Source organism: Podarcis vaucheri, assembly GCF_965113315.1.
Source record: "Podarcis vaucheri genome assembly, chromosome: 12".
NCBI lineage: Eukaryota > Metazoa > Chordata > Lepidosauria > Squamata > Lacertidae > Podarcis > Podarcis vaucheri.
Window position 1 is genome coordinate 16,162,754 of NC_138750.1, and position 19,458 is coordinate 16,182,211.

At 42.8% G+C, this 19,458-nt stretch overlaps 2 protein-coding genes and 1 long non-coding RNA gene across 8 annotated transcripts in view; 2 read left to right on the forward strand and 1 right to left on the reverse strand.

Annotated features, from left to right (window-relative positions):
* TOPBP1 (DNA topoisomerase II binding protein 1) overlaps positions 1-1,957 on the forward strand; it is a 29,539-nt gene extending 27,582 nt beyond the window's left edge. The window contains exons 27-28 of the mRNA XM_082193162.1: positions 801-962; positions 1,688-1,957. Coding sequence (XP_082049288.1) covers positions 801-962; positions 1,688-1,729 — 204 coding nt within the window. The 3' untranslated portion in view covers positions 1,730-1,957. The remainder of the gene's footprint in view (positions 1-800; positions 963-1,687) is intronic.
* A 5,906-nt stretch (positions 1,958-7,863) lies between these two features.
* Positions 7,864-17,701, reverse strand: CDV3 (CDV3 homolog). Of its 2 annotated transcripts, none has more exons than XM_082193139.1 (5): positions 17,125-17,701; positions 13,443-13,522; positions 12,637-12,773; positions 11,113-11,266; positions 7,864-9,970 (listed from the first exon to the last, which is right to left on the reverse strand). In XM_082193139.1, exons 1-5 carry the CDS (start codon positions 17,359-17,361, stop codon positions 9,844-9,846), a joined length of 735 nt encoding a protein of 244 aa, XP_082049265.1. In that variant the 5' UTR covers positions 17,362-17,701; the 3' UTR covers positions 7,864-9,843. The 2 variants fall into 2 exon arrangements, with proteins under 2 accessions (XP_082049265.1, XP_082049266.1); XM_082193140.1 differs by having other exon boundaries at positions 7,864-9,546; positions 17,125-17,698.
* A 182-nt stretch (positions 17,702-17,883) lies between these two features.
* Positions 17,884-19,458, forward strand: part of LOC309515368 — a 33,716-nt gene continuing 32,141 nt past the window's right edge. For 2 of the 5 annotated variants that reach the window (XR_014212425.1, XR_014212426.1), the window contains exon 1: positions 17,995-18,629. This is a non-coding gene — a long non-coding RNA (uncharacterized lncRNA). Of the gene's footprint in view, positions 18,989-19,458 lie in introns of all 5 variants that reach the window. The other 3 variants (XR_014212422.1, XR_014212423.1, XR_014212424.1) reach the window with 3 other exon arrangements.

Consider the following 19,458-nt stretch of genomic DNA (forward strand, 5'->3'; position numbering starts at 1 on the left):
AATAAAAATAATTTTATGGTACTCAGTTGGCTAAATATGTGGGATTGATATGTCTGGTAAGCCCAAATATATTTCCTCCATAATTGCTATTAGATGAGTTGCATCCTGATTACTGCTTTAAATTGGAGAAATTGTTAAATACAAGGATTTAATAAGAAGGTACGATTAAATTCTCAATTGTTGGAAATACCTGGTATTCTGGAAAGCTGAATATTTTCAAGTAATGGTTGAACACCCTCTTAACAGAACAGGTAGATTTTTGTCTGTATAATTCAGACTAGGGTAGCCACTTGCTAGGTTCTCTGTGGCAAGTAATTTACTCACAGACCCCTCAATTCCACATTCTCTCCTTAGCCATTGGCTCTTTTAGACTGGATACAAGACACTGTGTGCATAGGCTCAAAAATAGTTTCAGAAGCTGCATGTGACATGGAGAACTACCACCCTTTGCACTGTGCTGTAATATTGTGCAGTATCAATGGCACTTGTCCAGCCAATTTCCTTCCTAGTATTCTGGGAGAGTGGAAAATATGCTTAGAGATAGGGTAAGGTGTCAGAGGAACATAGTCATGGGGGCTTAGCCATGTGGAGATGTTGTACAACCACTGCACCCTATTTTGACAATGTAACAGTTAATATGTTTTTAATTTTGCATGCCACTTCCAGGGCCATCCTGGAAGCTGCCAGCAGGGCTGGCGGTTCACCTTCTGAAATTCTGCTGGCAAGGCTAGTTTAAATGCTAATAGTACGCATGTACCATATATATAAGTAATTCAGTGTCTCTGTGTTTGAAATTACAGGTGCTGCCTGCTCATTCTGTCTCTGCCTTTAGAGAAGCCACCCATCTTTTTGCCGATTTTAACAAACTGAAGCCAGAGGATTTAAGAGTTAATTTAGGAGAGGCTTCTGCTCATGGAGTGAACTGCCTGAAGCCAGAATACATTGCTGACTATCTTATACAGGTCTGCATGCCAGTAGCACAATGTGACTTTTGTTACTTTTAAGAAAACTTGCCACATCTCAAAAATCAAAGCTGTTGCAGCAACTATGTGCAGAATTTTGTGTGCCTAGAGCAAGGATTAGGAAACCTAGGGCAATTCCCAGTGGCAGTAGTCAGCATGGCCAATGGTCGGAGGTGATGTGAGTCAGGAACACCGGGAGGACCACAGGTTTCCCACAAGGCCTTTCCCTTTGTATGACCAATAGGAAAACTGTGTGTCTAGCGGTAGAAAAAGATAGAAAACCTGTTGCCTACCCAAGGCTATGGATTGTGCCTCAGGTGCAGAGATGGTGATGATTACTTTGCTCTTGACCCATTTTCTTCAGCTTAAAAGATGACATTTCAAGACAAGTGGATGTTGTCTTTTTCTTTGCCAGAGCTGGTTAGAACAAAAAGCAAAAAGGGCTAGGTCTGCAGACAGGGCAGACTTTAGCCAGTATTCCTGCTGAAATGCTAGGGTAATAAGTAGGGAAAGAGAATGTCTGATAATGAATTCAAGGGTGCGATATTTGAGAGGAAAACTTAAAAGCCGGAAGCATGTGTTCCTATTGTGGGTGGGTGTGCATGTCTTGGTAATGGGCACACCTTAAGAACGTCCTAGGTAAAGAAATGTGGGACTAGTGATGGTTTCGATCTTTATAAACTAAACTAAACTAAACTAAACTAAACTAAAATCTTATTTTGAAGGAGCAACCACCTCAAATGGAAGGTTATCGTTTGCTGGTATGAAGATAGGCAGCAGCGTCTGGCAGAGAACATGAAACCGGGTTATCTTAGAAGCAGATATCTCCTGAAGAAACACGCCCGATAAAGCAAGCCTGAGTATGTTGATACCTTAAAAATATTTTTTCAAATTTCTATTTATACTTGTTTTCTTTCCACATAAAAAGGTCATTAAATGTTTTTTGTAATATTTTGTGTATATTGCTTTTAAAATGAAATTTGGTTGCTCAGAAACTAGACTCCACTGATTTTTGCTGCCAGGGTAAAGTTGGTTCTTTGAATATTTTAAATTTATTCTTTATTTTCTTAGTAGATTTATGTCCCTTTGTGTGGAGCCCAGTCATGCTTCCCCATAGCATATTTTCATCCCTTTTCGGCTGCTTTTACATTTACTTCTAGAATAAAGGATGTTGGACTTACTGTGAAGGTTAGTTCTGCTCAGCTGGAGGTCAGTGATGGAGGATTCCTCCATTTCTGGAGGCTGGACTTCCAGAACCTTCTACCTGTAGGAGCTCCCTCAGTTCTGGAATGTACAGCATTCTTAATAAATTCTAGAAGCCAGGCACTTCAGTATATTGAATGAAATGCAGTACAGTGGTGCCTCGCAAGACGAAATTAATTCGTTCCGCGAGTTTTGTCGTCTTGCGATTTTTTTCGTCTTGCGAAGCACGGTGTCGGAAAAGTTTTGGAAAAGCTTCAAAAATCACCAAAGTCTTCAAAAACCTCAAAAAAGGCTACCACACCACGTGCTATGAGTTGCTCCTCGAAGTCAAGTCGCAACTGTATTAACGGTTTTAAGAAAAAGGAAACAAACTTGCAAGACGTTTTCGTCTTGCGAAGCAAGCCCATAGGGAAAATCGTCTTGCGAAGCAACTCAAAAAACCAAAAACCCTTTCGTCTAGTGAGTTTTCCGTCTTGCGAGGCATTCGTCTTGCGAGATACCACTGTATGTTTAATAAGAAGCATAGGAGGGCATTTACTCTCAGTGCAGAACTTTTCTTAGCCCCTGCCCTATTCAGTCATTATTTGCATTTTGAGGCAACAAGAGACTGCTGGACCATGCCTTTAGCCCCCTGCCCTCATACTTAATAAATAGTAATTTTATTATTTATACCCCACCAACCTGGCTGTGTGGCTTACAGCATATACAAAAAAAAAAAAATATATAAAACACCAGACGTTTCCTGATTCTTGTGTTCTTCTGGCTTCCCATGGGCTAAGGGCAATAATTGACAGCAGCAAAACGGCTGTACTTTAGGCTCCCCATGTAGGTATCTCATTGCTGATTGCAGTAAACAGATGGGAAGCCAGGAGCCATTTGACAATGAGAGCAGGGCTAAAGGTGTGCCCTGGAAACTGCTTGCTACTCGCAGAGTAATGATTGAAAAAGGCTCAGCTAGTGCAACCTGAACAAGTTTTGAGGGGAGGAAATAGCGTATTGTATCCTACTTTCCAAATGTTTCTGGGTAGAATGCTTCTGTTCAGGATTTCAGCTGCTCCATTCCACCACCACCCCTTCCTTTTTTGTGTTATAGCATCTTGGGTTTATTGGAACCTTTTTTGTGTTATAGCATCTTGGGTTTATTGGAAGTGAAATCAGCTTTCCCCCCTTAATATATTGATTTTCCATTGATTTATTTTGACAGCACTCGCTTCTGTCACCAGGTACATTTTCCCCCTAACCCCCTTTTTTGCTATTCTGCTGGAGAGGAAATGACCTGTTCATACTTTTGAGGTTCTTTCTACAAAATTTAAGATCTGTAAGCCACTCTCCCTCCTTCCTATGCAACCATCCAGATTCATTCTGCCAAGCAGCTCCTCTCAACATTCCATGCCATTTATCCTAATTGGACTGTTGTTGGAGGGACTCCCCCCACCCCATAGACTACCTAACCACTGTGAGAACAAGATACTGCATTAGATGGATCTTTGGCCTGATGAACAGGGCTCTTACGTTCTTAAAGAAAAATAGTGTCTCATTGTTCACAAGTCTCTATGTAGTTAGTATGACCAGGGGGTGTTAAGACACATGTTAACAATGGACAGTTCCTTATTTTAAACCAGAGATGGGGGACCTGTGACCTCACCCCCAATGTTGTTGGGATTCTAATTCTCATAAACACTAGAATGATCAACCAGCAAGGGGTGGTAGGAGTGTGCCCCAGAAACATGTCGGGGGGGGCACAGGTTCCCCCATCCTGGCTTTAAACATACACTTAAAAACAGTAGATCATACCAGAGGGATAACAAACAGTGTGAACATAAGTTTATTTCATTCAGGGAGTTTACAAAAAAAAATAATGATAATTGATCTTAAGTAATTTCCATGCAAAACCCAAAAACCTTGTTAATACAATTAGAGCTGCACAGTTAATCACATAAAACCAGAAAGGGGATGCATAAAGATTGAAAACTCAACCATGCCTTCTTGCAAAGTCCATTGTTACATGATCCATACATTTAAATAATGTTTTGTAAAGAAGCCTTCTATAGTAGTAGCAAAATACTGTAATGAAAAAGTTGAATAAGGTGACAGAATCAGCCATCAGACGTTGGCCGATTAGTTATATGTTGTGCACTTCTATAGCACCTTCCATCAGGAAAACTCAAAAGCATTTTACAATGAAGTCAGCCTCACAACACCCCTGTGAGGTAGGGAAGCATTATCTTTACAGCCTAGAAAACAGAGGCACAACCAGACTTCCATCCACTCCTATGCCATACTTGCAGCAGACTATGCTTTCATCCTTGCAATGGTTTGGGATCAGATTCTTTTCATTGATGTTCATGGACTTGCCCTTGGCAAGTATGTTAACATTTTAAATCGAAGCAAGTGGTCTATATACCAGCAACGTTTATGGTAATTCATATTCTAATAGAAATGTCAAACTTTTTTTAGTTCTTAAAGTTACTTTATATATATTTAGAAGTAACTAATCTTTCATTTTAGTAACCCCCATTTACCTAATCGCAGCTTGAAGGCTCTGGAGGTTCATATTTGCAGAGATAATACATCATCCTAAAGTATTTCTTCCAATTGTTACTTTCCTCTGATAACTATTCTACAGATTTGGCAGAATAGGAATGACAGAATTCTAAAGTTCTTATTACAGGTTGGGGGCACTTTTCAAATACTCTCCTCTATATGAAGCTTCATATAGGGCCTGGCAAGACCCTATATATTTTTGTTTTCTACTTATGGGGAATGTGGAGGATCATTAAAAATACAAGCTACCCACCCCTGCACATAGAGCTGGTATGATTTATTCTTCAGAATTTTCTGAGTCCTCTATGAGCAATTCAAGTATTTTTCTGCAGTTCCTTTTTAGTATCTGTGTTGTTTCAGACACATTGAATAAAAATGCAGTTTTATAGCTGCATCAGTGCTTTGGGACAAGATTACCTCAAGGATGAAGTGAATCAATTCCTGGGCATTTTTATGTAGGTATTATGTAAAATAAGGATATTGCTTTCCAGGATAGAATTCTTTTACATTTTGCACCTTTTAGTCTTACTCCCCAGGAAAGTTTCATGTAATGCTTACTATCAACTTTTCTTTATGTGGGCTCTTTTGAGCTAATAAAACTATACAAAGAAGCCTACTCAATGTGGCATATATTTTTGCACTTGGATTTTTGCCTACCTTGCTTTAAAAACAGCTTCATGAAAACTATCAGTTCTGACTCTATAGTTATCTAGGCCTAGGCACAGTTTATCCAAAATAATGCAGATTTTGTTTCACTCTTCTAACATTACTTGCAGCCGTCCACACTTTCAGCTATAACATGGATTATCAGGGATACAGCAGTCTAAGGCCTCATCACTAAACTTTTCCACATACAGGTCCCACTGAAGTCAAGTATTAAGAGTATATAGAAGACACTGTCTATGCAGACATGGCTTTAACAGTACAGCCTGACAGGTGGTGGTGGGAAGCTGAGGAATGACCCTGCTCACCTGATGCTAACATACTGGATCTCATATCTGAATGGGAGCCTATGCATGTAGAACCCAATACCTCCAAGTCCTTGGAGTAAAAATTGTGCTATTTGGGCCTATGCAGGTTGGGCAATATGCACATAGTCCCCTATTCAAATGAGACTCCAAATATACAGGTATCAAGCAGATGCACCAGCAGTGCAAGGGCACTCATGACCCCCTAAAGTTTGTGAGTGCTGCTGTTAAGAGCCACATCTGCATAAAGCTTGCATTGCAACCACACCATTATAGCATTTGTACAGACGCCTCTGAAAGTGATGCAAAGGCTCTCAGGCACTCCTAATGCTTCCATGGAATGAACACCCACTCCATAGGATCTCTTTACCATGCATCACAGATGCATTAAAAATGATCCAACCATGTTTGGAATAAAAAGCTCTACCATCAACACATATTTCTTGTTATGCTTTCAAAAGTTCAGATTAAAACCCTATTTTATTTAAGCCTGGCTTATTTGACCCTCACATTCCTTTCTTTGCGTGAAATTGGCTTTCAAGTGCTTTACTGAATAGGTTACAACTATTACGCCTGCTTTGAACAAGATGATGTCATGAACATTATAAAGTGTCAATAATGCAGTAATACAACTAAATATTTTTATGACCAATTACAAATATGGTGCATGTTCTGCCAAAAGTCAGTCTTACGTCCATTCACAGAATAGCTACTGGAACACAAATAGAAAATGGATTGCACAAGACCAGGTTTGATTTCGGGGATAGAAATGTTCCTATTGTGCTTGCTTCAGCAGCACATATACTAGAAATGTTCCTGTTGGGGCATTCCTGAAATTTAGTGCGTGGCTGCTAGAAACAAAAAGCAGGGCCAGATTTCTTCATGCTAATAACTAAAACTTCACCATGGAAGTTTACCAATAACGAACTGGCAACAGATGTCAAGAAAGAACCATTGCTCACTTCCAATCTCGATATGCCTAAATTAATCTTCCTTTCCTTTTAGCCTATGGATCATAAACTGTAAAGTAGTTCTATAACAGGATGTATCCCATCATATAGGTAAAATAGGCATACATAAGGATCCAGCAACTTCACACAGCATTAAAGGTTAGTCACAGACTGCCTCTATGCATATCGGCCTACCAAGGAAGTAGGACTACACTTTGTCCTAAAAGCGATTCAGCAGTATGAAAAGAACTATACGCCATGTTTCTTTGAGCTGTATCTTGGGTTTTGGAAAATATTTGTGACTTAAAGAGACAATTCAGAGGCCTAGTGCTTCAATGGCCTGATTTACACGTCATGTTAAACCATAGTTAAAACTGGTTTATTGTGAATATGCTTTCTTTCCTCTCACATCTGCTGCTGCCAGGAAATAAGCCAGGCCCTTGACTTTTTCCCCAGAAATGCACTCTAAGCAGTAAGTTAATAATCTTGGTTACTGCTCATTGTTTGCAGGGAAATGGGTAAGAACCCCAGGTGGTGACATCACAACAAACCAGACTGTGGCTTTCCCAGCAGCAGGAGTGGAGCTTTTCATAATTGTTCAGCACTGTGCACCAGTGTGCTGTACCCTCACATTAAACCAGGGTTTGTTTTTAACAGTAGTTGAATGTGAGATGTGTACTGGGCCAATGGAATCAAGTTCTTCTATGTGAAATATTTCTCTTTGAGGCTTCAGACTCTAAGGAATGGGCAGCCAACATGGTACCTCAAGATGCTGCTCCAGCTCCCATCAGTCCCAGCCAGCATGTCCAATGACTACCCCAGATCTAGGACTTCAGAAGGCTGTCCAACTGGGATTAGTGATTGTAATCAGCGGCTCTGATTACAAACCTCAGCACTTCTAGTTCCTCACCATAGCAAGCAATCAGCTTACTTGCTACTTCCCATTAGTTTGTGGCTTTTGTTAATAGTAGTACATGGGTGAGGTAGACAGTAAGCAGACAAAGCTAAACGAAGATCACTCCTCATTAGCAACAGCTGCTTTGAAGTCCCAATTCTGTGCACATCTACTCAGAAGTAAGCCACGCTGAGTTCAATGGAACTTACTCCCATGTCATGTAGAAAAAATTGCAGCCTCGAGTTTCAACTTCATGATCATTTATCAGCTTTGCCATGCTCAGTTTAAATGACATAGCATCATAACTAAATGTACAGATTCATTAGACTCCAGAAGCCATGTACATTGCCATGTATTATATTTATTAATGTTACAATGTTATCTTGCTTTGTCGACCATGCCCAAGAACTCAAGTAAAGATACAAAGGACAGCTTCATCCTACCCTAACATACAGTATATTAAAACTTGATTCATGTGTAGTAACAACCTTCATAAAATGCCAAAGTTGCAATTTTAAGTTTTTGCTATGTCATTAAGTGACATACATATACACATAATCTTTAGCTTTAATACCCTGCCAATGTTTTGTTGGCAAAGAAACACACTTTGAGGAAGATACACAACTCAATGGTGTCAGCTGTAGATTTACTTCAGTGATATGGACATCTAGTGGCCTAGCTTTACAAAAGGCAACTATTTAGTAGCGTTTTCTTTCAATTATGCCAAGCAATTCTTTGATCACAAAGCCAATGCAATTCTAGGCAGAGGGGGAAAGTTCGTTACCCAGAATATTAATCATTTCACATCATAGCCAGTCGTCGAATGCAAAGTCACCCCATGTTTATAACTAAAGCTGTTTCCTATGAATGTATTTTACCTACCCATCTCACAAAGCTATATGCTCTGAGGATGTCTGAATTCCTGCTCAAGAGTCAAGAAAGCAACAGGACTCTTGAAAAGACACAGTAGCAGCAGCCACATCAAGATTTAGTTGAGAAGAAGATGTATGGAGGATTACCTTCTGTACCCCAGGTATCTCTTTGGGAGTTGGTTTGAATTCTATTCACGATCAGTGTCATACTGTACAGTAAAGCACAAATCTTAGCATATAAGTGTTATTGTACTAGTATCTCTCCAAATGTCACACAGCTGGTCAGAAGACTGATCTTTGACTGAAGTTTTCACTTAATCTTTGGGCAACAGACAAAAAACTGTCATAAGTGCAACACATTTCCAGAATATTTCCATGTTTCAACCAGTAAGAAACCACAACAAATGACATTTTTCACTAGACATATAATTACTTCCATCCTGCAAATACAATAGTGTGTGCGACCAACAGCTGATACTTGCCATAATACATTGTTAAGGTTAAGTATACGGCTTGAATTTTTCAAAAATGAGCTCCACAGACTAGGGGCGCATAGACATTTGTTGGCCATTGAATGCAAATCTACAGAAATCCTAGTCACTTGAAAATAAAGAAAAAATAATGTATGGATAGTCTGCATAATCCATACTGCTACTTGACTATGCTGCAATTTCTCAAGCCAAAAAAAGGCATTTAAAAAAATAAAATAAAAGAGTTTACATAGATGAAACCAGTTAATATACGCAGACTAGTGTCCCTACCTAAGTTTTCTATCTGGATGGATATTTATTTTCTGGAAACCTAAATTGAAACATAACCCAAACAAACAGCTCAACACTACACTGCATATTTTTGAAAGTGGTATATGCTAGAGGTTCCTAGTAAGTTATGGCTACATATGAAAGGATGGAATAATAAATGGGGGCACAGGACAAATTGCTCATTTAAGGTCACTTAAATTTGTCATTTAGAATAAATCAGAACCCAGATGGCTGACTTCTGCAGGATTTCTGAGAGGAATCCAGTAGAGCTGGTTTCGAGTTTCAGATGGCCACTAAAGAGTTGTAACCTTTTCCAGAAGTTGTGATCCACATGGTGTCCACAATGAGTGCAGCAAGTCTGAGGTAGTCAACCCTTACGAAGGCTCAGTATCTGAACATAAAAAAATTTGAAATAACCACTGGCTGCCGATAGCTTTTGCAGAGTAATCAAAACACTGGGGACTCTTGTTCGACCAGTTACATTAATTTCCCTCATATCCAAAAGAAGTGTCAGATGTACCAAATTAAGCATACTTCCATAGAGCAAATCACTTACGTCAAAGAGGTCTGCACTTGTTGCAGTAGATCCAGCAGATATAAGACGGCATTGTTCATAATAGGTGGTTTAGTTACCTTAGACTGGAAAGGTATCAAATAACCATTCCTTAATTGTAATGTGTGTACAGCTTTACTGATCCCCAAGCACAGCATATTGGTTGTCTAGCTGAAGTTTAGTTGCCTGGGATTTTGAAACCTCATCCCTACCTCTAGTTTTGTGTTTTACTACTTCAAAGCTCTTCTCCATTTCTTTATCCCTAAGGGAAAATAAATGTAATCAGTAACTGTCTTACACACACTTGCCCCTTAGTAATATTATTTCAATGACACTAGTTTTGGCTGCAAAGTTCCATGGCTAGGGCCACTGACAGAATGGATATATGGCCCAGAACCCAGGGGGCTATTGTAGGCAGAGTCAAGACTTCTGCATGTTAAGTGGGATATTTCTCTGAACACAAAGCCTCAATGGCATTAACACAAACTGCTTTCAAAACACCACTAGCAGATTATCTTCTGTTCAAAAAAACAAGCTCAAAGCTATGCTGAAGAGTGTGTTAGTGGTAGAGTTTGCTGAACTGTGGCCATAAACAAACATGCTACTTCACACTCCCAGAGGTTTGAACACTGCAATACCATAACAATTGTAAATATTTTAAAGTAACTGTTCTAAAGCATTGGCCTATATTCCAAAAAAAACCCCTACAACTAGTTCTGCATGCCCAAGAGAGGTTTAAGGAAAGCCTCTTTCGAAATGGGGTGTTCAGGTTTCAAAAACAGTTTGTGATATGGCATTGGGTGTATGTGTGTGTCTGACAGTCAAAGAAAAGCATTCCACCAAGCACGCCCAAGGCCTTGGGAGCCCTTAAAGTAGCTCTCAGGATCACAGTCACAATCACAGTCTCAGGGTTAGTGAGATTGTGATGAATGTCCTGCAAATGCCATCTTTGTTAACATACTTTGTTCCACAGGCAGACAAAATTGCAACAGGGCTTAAGCTGTAGTTTAGCCGAGCAAGTCAACTCTGAGGCATAAAATTATTTCTTCTGCTGAGAAAAGAAAAGCACTGAAGTCCTGCAAATGGCACACTGAATTTAAGATCCACACAGGACTGTGATTTGTTATGTGGAATTGGCACACATCATGCCTTTCAACATTCTACCACCCAACCCCTCAGAACACTTTCCTGTAAAACAAATTAAAAGCCTCTTGACCAAACTTATGCAGGCAGTGCTCCTAGAATAACATATCTGCAATTAAAATCCACTTGCTTCTTCTGGTGCAAATAACACCACAAACTTGTTTATGGTCTCAGTGGACAGGTTTATGAAGCTTTGAACCAATGATTAGGGGGGGAAAGAGATTTTAAAGCAGATGTGCAGAGTCCTATTTCTATACTTACTTTCTAGTATCTACATGCTTGGCAGTGGCCTGCAACGATGGGAATTGTGTATCACTATAAATCTCTGGCGGTCCTTGTGGCACTTTCCTTGTTCTAGTTTCTCTTGCTCCGGGTGGCCTATATACTCCACTGGACTGGACTGGCTCTGGGGCTTCTGCAAATAAAACAAAAAGAGCATTAGAAATAGTCATGTGTAATTAGATTAATATGAAGGACTCTGCTGTTTTTTAACCATCTTGGCATACTTTGATTATTATATGAACCTGTTACAATATTCCAGTTTAATATATTCAGTCTGGATTTAAAAAATCATCTGGTATAGCAGAGTGCTGCTAGCAGGCAACCTATTATCAAAACTAATCTTAAAAACAAAGAATCCCAACTGCTTTTTTCAGGAATAATGATAAATCATGGTTTGTGGTTACATCAATGTTGTCTCTACTTCAAGAAATGGGCAGAACCTGAAACTTCTATTTCCAGTTCAGAACAAACTATTGTCTCCCTGCTTTTGCCAAATATGGAAACTGTTACCTTACAGAAATTCGTTCACAAACTGGGATATCAGACACAGTGAGAAATGTGGTTTATTCCAAACTACAAATGGAAACTTCAAATTTCCTCTTTTTTGAGTGAAAAAATGAAGGCAAGGGGGAAGTATGCGAATCCACCTAAATGTCGTGTGGCGCTGTGTGTGGCAAGACGCTTCCAAGACACTTCCTAGTCTTTCTTTTTTTACTTAGCCACATCAAGAAAATATTTATTAGTATACATCAGCATTCGAAAACAGCTTGGCGCCAGTTGTGACTGGCAACCGGCCTTTTTCGACTGGAGATGCCACACTGTCAAGCAAATCACCTGGTCTGCAGGGTAGTGTGGCAGCAAAAAAGAAAATGCCCAAACCCCAGGTCCCAAGACCTACAGGGCACCTAGCTTTCCTATCCCAGTTTCTAACGCTGGACATAAGGGCATCTTGTCTATGCATGAGAAAAACATATTTGCACATCCTTTTTAAGCAGAGGCAAATACAGCTATGTATACTACCAAGGTAAGCAACAGTAATCTTATGTACTGCTTTCATTATCTCCCTGTAATACTATGATTTTCCTCTCAAATGAAGAAAATGTTTAACAAATAGTAACTGTTAGGAATTCTGGCACCTAGGGAGCTTGAATTTTTTTTTAGCTCTTGGTATTAATACTGTACAGCAGGAGCAACACCCTACACCTATTGAGCGATGGCTATACTGCATCACACACACTACTTACCCTTGCATCGGTAAACAATGCTTTAATTTTAACAAACCAGATTACTTTCCCTCTCCTTAGTTCTGTCAACTTGTTTCACTTTTTCCATAGAAGACCAACCTTATTAATTTGTATGAATCATGCTACATAACACTGAGATGTTTGTATCCTGCAATTAAATTTTGAGAAGCAATGGGAAGCTCAAATAACAGAAAGCCCAATACATGCCATTTCAATCAATATACCTTTAAAATAAACAGCGAAAAAACCAACAACTCACCAATAATTTCAGCAACAGGTGTCTGTGTAGGAGCAGATCTATTCCAAGGACCTGACAACTTATCCATACCCCCACCTGGTTCTTCACTGTTATCCCTTGGCTCTTCCCTCTTTTCACCATCTTCATCATCTTTTTCACTGAAATAAAAACGAACGTGAAATACATGTTCATCATTTTCGTAAAGCAAGAATGTATGACACCATGCACATTTTGCATATTATGACATTAAGTACAGTTCTCCACCCTGTGTGAATTTACAAAAGTATCAACAGAGTCTGGCAATTTAAAAAATGGGCCTGTAGTTAGGAAAGGAGGGACAAAGATTTAGAATTACACAACTCAAGGGATAGCAAAGGCAAATAATTCCAATATAATTCTGCCCATATTTGTTTTAAGAGACATGCTTAAACAGCATATTACCCAGCAAAAGGAAGTACAGTGGACAACCACAGTTTAGTTCTTTAGGTTTGACAATTCCTGAGAAGTGACAGAACACCCATAAACATGTTTAAAGCATTCAAGTGCTTTCCAAGCCATACAAAGCAGCAGAACTTCAAGGAAACATTTTATAAAAGTGGCTAAGATGCACAGATAGATTGTGCTGATCGCTTCAAGCCATTCTGTGGCAAGTCTAGGGATATGACTTTGTTAGTGCCTTTTCTTCAGCTATTAAGCTGTTGTATATTACTTGCAGCCTCATGAAATAACTCATGAGGCTGCAAGTAATATCTCTATCAGTGAGGCACATCCAGAGTTGATAAGTACAATTATATTTTAACAAGTATGTCTTTTTAAGACAGTAATACCTAATTTGCATGGAGTGAACTCTGAGACCACTGTAGTCAATTACTTCTTCTTGCTCAAATTCCTTCCACTCATCCTCCTCCTGTAAGAGAGACAAACATTATGTAGACTCATTATCTGCTCTTAACAGAAGACAACCAGCACAATAAGCTCTAAAATTATTGTGTAATATAAAAAACAAAAAAGGTATTAAATTGTACAATAGTAAAAACCCCCTCACAGAATGCAAATATTTCTATTTCTTTGCAATGAAGTAAACACTGCCTACTTTAGGAGCACATAATACATTTCAAGTTTCCAGAGAATTTCACATACATTTCTTATTTCTAATTAATATACAAGATTACCTCAATTCTAACATATTAGCTTAAGCTAGTAAAGAAGAGTGCATATAACTTGTGTTTCTGCCTAAGCATTTTGTTTTTATTATCCAACCTGGCCCTATTGGAATAGACTTCAATAACACTTTGCACTTATTTCCTAATATACTCAAGCCTCTTCATGGCAGGCATGATTACAGTGTACAATGTGTGCAAGTGTGGGTTCATAAACTAGTGAAGTTTCCCCATGATGCAGTGGAATCCTTGAGTCTACAGGAAATAGTTTGGATCCAAAGACTCCACAGTTCAGCTTGAGCAAGAGGTGATGGGAAAATAGGCTCTTCTTGGCTCTCTGGAGTTAGCTTTTTGAGGACTAGAGATAGTGGAGAGAAAATTGGCAACAACACCCTCTCTTACAAGTGGAAGGGCTTTCCACTTTGGATCCACGCCACTGTCTTCCTTTAAATTTCGGCCATCTATTAAGCAGAGGATTAAATTTCAGCTGGAAAGTTACTATCTACGGCCAACAGATCTTACCCAAGAAGAAAATACTGATCTGAAAAGTATTTGCTAACAGGAAATCTACACTCTTATCTTCCAAAAAAATGAGACACAGATGGACAGCATTCTAGACTGGTAACTTGTAGTCCATCAAAGCAACACTCTTTCAGTAGATGGGTCCATCTTTTATTACCTATACAATGGTACCTCGGGTTAAGTAATTAATTCGTTCTGGATTTCTGTTCTTAACCTGAAACTGTTCTTAACCTGAAGCACCACTTTAGCTAATGGGGCCTCCTGCGGCCGCTGCACCGCTGGAGCACGATTTCTGTTCTCACCCTGAAGCAAAGTTCTTAACCCGAGGTAATATTTCTGGGTTAGCGGAGTCTGTAACCTGAAGCATATGTAACCCGAGGCACCACTGTATACTCATACCAATTATTTTTATAGTGCTCATGTTTATGTAGCCAAAGCAGCACCATCAAAGCACATTAGCAGATCAGAGTAACTTTGATGTATGGGTATGTACCACAAAATCTATAGGGAAAAACAGGTGGACCCCAAAGAAGCACCCTGAGTTGCACAGAACATTGTGAGAGAAGGGAAAGAACCTAACAGCAGCTCCCCATTAGAAAATATTGCAACTTTTTGGGGGTGGGGGTTTAGCCTAGAGAAAAGGCACATGAGGTGACATGGTGTAAATCTGAAAAACTGTGCATGGCATGGACAATTTTTCCCTCTCTGTAAACTCGTGGACATCCAATGAAGCTGAATTAGGGACAGATAAAGTATTCCTTCATGCAGTGTATAGTATAAACTAACTTGTTCCCACAGGAGGCAGTGATGGCCACCAACTTAGATAGCTTAAATCAGTGTTTCCCAACCGGTGTTCCGCGGCACACTAGTGTGCCGTGAGACACCGGCTGGTGTGCCGTGGGAGGGAGGCGGGCGAGTCGGGCGGCGAGGATCCGCGTCGAGCCGGGGGCGGCTCCGCGGTGGTGGTGCCGAGCGGCGGGGCAGCGCGCGCAAAAGGGAGGAGCGCGAGACAGCGGAGGAGGAGGAGGCCGGCATGTCCGGGCAGCAGCAGCAACAGCAGCAGCAGCAACTCCCGGCGACGGCTCCTCCTCCGCCCGCTATCGCCGCCACCACCACAACAGCCGCCGCCGCCTCAGCTGCCGCCGTCCCTCAGTCCCTCGCTCTGCTGCCTCCACCCACCCCGGCAAGGGGAAGGGAAAAAACTTTCACTTTTGTGCGTCCCTCCCGGCGTGACGCTGCGCGCTGACGTCACGGGGCGGGGCTTTAATGGTGGTGTGCCGCGAGATTTTTTTCCGGTAAACAGGTGTGCCGTTGCCCAAAAACGTTTGGGAAACACTGGCTTAAATAAGGATTGGACCAATTAAAAGAGAATAAGGCTAGCAATGGCTACTAGCTGCGATTGCTCTGCCTCCATTGTTGGAGGCAAGAATGCTTCTGAACACCAGTTGCTGGAAGCCACAGGAGGAAAGTGCTCTTGTGCTTGGATCCTGCTTGCTGGTTGCCTATAGGAACCCGGTTGGCCAGTTTGAGAACAGTATGCTGGACTAGATGGGTCTTTGTCCTGATTTAGCAGGCTCTTCTAAAGAGGTGGAATAGAATAGAGTGGCTTGAACAGGAGACAACACACACACACACATATATATTAAAGGACAGAAAGAAGCATCTGATTGCTTGGACAGGCCTCCTGGTTCACACGGAAAATCTATTTTTCAGTGTCCCCAGGGACAGAAGACAGCTGCTCAGTGTTGGGGGAGAAGGGATTGAAAGAGACCAAAAAATAAATAAATTCCATACCACAGCATTTTGTTGCAGGCCCACCTATGGCTCCCTAATGTGGATTTCTCACCAAACTTATTCCCTCATCTTAAAAAATCATTGCAATGTTGTCCAAACATTTGATCTAGAATCACTGCATTAGGTTAAGAACAGCCTGCTGAGCATCCTATTCTCACAGTGGCCACCCAACCACAAGAGGATGAGCCTCAATGTGACAACGGCCAAACGTAGAATTAGATTTATAGATATATATAAATCTGCCCTGTCCCTGAGCTTTATAAAAACTGCAGTGTCTCAAATATTGAAAGCTACTGACCAGATAAAACAAGAAAGCAGCATTGTGTGCAAAAACCTCAATGTGCCAGTGAGAGCTGTTTAATCCATGTTACACAGCTCCAATGCAACTTAATGAAGTACTTCGAGAACCATTTTTGGAAGGCAATGAAAAGCACCGGAAGAAGTTGCATTACCATTTACTTCTACGGCTGAAGGTAAGCACTCAGTGGCACGACTGGACGATTACACAGGAAAAAAAATCCCTGCCTGCCAGCATGAAGGCACAGCTCAAGGGAGAGAGCCACGGCCTCAGTTACTACGGACATGCCTCAAATGAACAGAGGCTGCTGGGAACAAAGCAGTTTATGCAAACTCCGGCGCCGTTACAAAAGAGCTAGAACATGCCGGGGGTGGCGTGGGTGGGGGCGCAAGACGACTATTTCAAGCCCATTGATTTGGGCTCCACATCGGATATCTACTTATCGCTAAATACGAGAGTCCTAAACTCTGCCCTCGTTCCCACCCCATCCGCCGGGAGGGTTAAGGAGTGACCGATGGGTGCGACTTCCACGCGCCCCACGCCAAGGCCACGGCGGCCGGGCTGACCCCGCAAAGGCGCCCTCTGCTGACAGGAAGTCACCAACGCCCACAGGAAGCCGATAATTCCCTACTTCTCTCTCTCTCTCACCGCCATCCCCCCCCCCACGCCGCCCCATGACTGGTCATGCTGGAACCCACCCGGCTCAGCCCCGCAGCCGCCGCCCTGCCTGCTCACCTTAATCCCACCCTTCGTCGCGGCGGCGTGGGCATTGGAGGCCGTCCCGGAGCCGCCCTCGCCCTGCCGGCTCCCCCCGCCCCCACCCCCGCCAGAAGCGTTGGCAGGGGCGTTGTGCGAGGCCGCCGAGGAGGCGGCCGTTGCGGAGGCGGCCCCCCGGCTGCTCTTCTCTTTCCGCTTCTTCTTGTCCCGCTTCGCGAAAAAGTCGTCCAAGCTCCTTTCCTCAGTCTCGGCCATGGCGGCGGCAGAAGCGGCGGCTCCTCCTCGCGCTCCGGTTCAAACCGGTTGTGGCTGACGGGACGTGTCTTCCTCGCGCCTGACGGCGGTTGGGCGCCTACCAAGCCGACGCGCTGCGCCGGGGGCGGGGGAGTAGGCGAGCGGGCGAGCGACCCCCTCACAGGTGCCCACCAACAGCAGCCCTCACGTGCGCCTCAATGGGGGTGGCAGTCGCTCGCCCCTTCCGCGGCAGGCGAATGGTACAGTCCTCAAACCGCCAGCTGCCCGCGCGCCGGACGCCTCTCTCCCTCCTCAGCTCACGCGGCGGCGGCGGCTTCCGCTCTCCACGTTGGTGGCCGCCGCTTGACACAGCCAAAGGAAAAGTGGGGGGCGAAGGAAGAGAGGAGGTGGGGGCGGAGCCAAGCGGCAGGAGCGTTTTCTAACGTGGCACCTTATTGGGCATGGCGGCGCAGAGGCGGGAGGCCGCGCGCGCCTCCTTCCGCCGGGGCCAACCCGCCCAAAGGGAACAAACGGCCCGGGAGCCAATGAGAGGCAAAGGAGGCCTCGGTGACGAACTTTGGGTGCGGCAGAAGCGTCAGCAGCCCCGTCTGTGATTGGCCCGGCGGCCCGGAATGTGGGAGGAGAGAGAAGGCAGAGGGAGTGCGCTTGCGCGAAGTCGACGCCTTTGGGCGCTCCGGGAGTGACGAGGCAGTACAGCGCGGGCAGATGTTCGTTACGGGCCAGGCTTTGATCTTTCTGCTCTCCCTCAGCGCAGAGATAGCGGGCCTTGGTTCTACGCGCGCTTTTTTTTTTACTCGCCTTCCTTCTGAGGGGGGCGCGTTGAGCCCTCGAGATGCTGCCGCCCTCCCCTTCTGACGGGATTCGGCAGCTGCGCACGACAGGCAGAAACGCAACCGGTGCAGCTGCGCCCCTTGCCTCTCGTGAGGGAGAAAAACCGCACCTGCGGGGTTGGCTTCTTTAGGGTGTTTATATCCTGCTCCTCAGCCAAAAAGACCCCCGCAGCGACTTATGAGAAATTAAATACGCTCCCTTACAGTCTTATAATGAAAAAGGAATACAACGCCCAAGAGGACAGGGGAAAATAAATCTCAAAAGTTTAAGCACCAATTTCTAGAGACAGTTGTTCCTATGCTGACCAGCTGGCATAGTTAACAGGCAGAAGGTGCCAAGGGGAGCTGGGCCTCCAGCAAAGTGGATGCAATGAACCAGCTTCCTCTCTTGCGCTGAGACAGGGTGATGGAATGCCTCCACCCAGGTGACAGTTGAAGGTGAGGAGGCCTGATGGAATGAGTTGTCATAAGATTGGAGAATTGTAGAGTTGGAAGGGGCCCCAAGGCCCATCTGGTCCAACTCCACTGAAGGTTTTTTAATAGTGGTTGAATGGCCATTGGTCATGGATGCATTGCAAGGAGTTGGACCAGATAATATTAGATATCTGAAGATGGCTATCATATCTCCTTTCAGTCTCCACTTTACCAGGCTGAATGTACCCAACTTCCTCAACCATTCCTCATAAGGCTTGATTTCCAGACCCTTGATCATCTTGGTCACCCTCTGCACACACCCTAGATCCTTAAATTATAGCGCCAAGAACAGGACACAGTACTCCAGGTGTTGTCTGACCAAGGTACTATGACTTCACACCATACATTGTTGATGTAGCCTGCAATAGCATTAGCTATTTTTACTACTGCATCACACTGTTGACTCACATTAAACTTGTGGTCTACTTAGACTCCTAGATCCTTTTCCTAAGTACTTCTGGCAAGCCAGACACTATTGTGTGAAGGACTCAATAGCCGCAAAAAGCCTGTTGGTTAATTAAATGTAGACTTGTTTAGTCTCAGTTCCAATTTAAGTGTGTCCTTGAAGTGTTTCCTGAAGTATAGATTTTTATCTAGGTAAAGGAAAAGCCCTGGACAAACAGTGAACCCATTACCAGTCCCAGCACCTAAGTTGAGTAAAGCTCCTGTGAGCAGATGTGTAATATGCTATCTAAAGTGGCAGGTGAGGGCCAACCATGAATAAATTTACTTGCAATTAACACAGTAATCTTTGATATTTGCAAGTAAATTTACCGTTAATCCTTGTACTTTT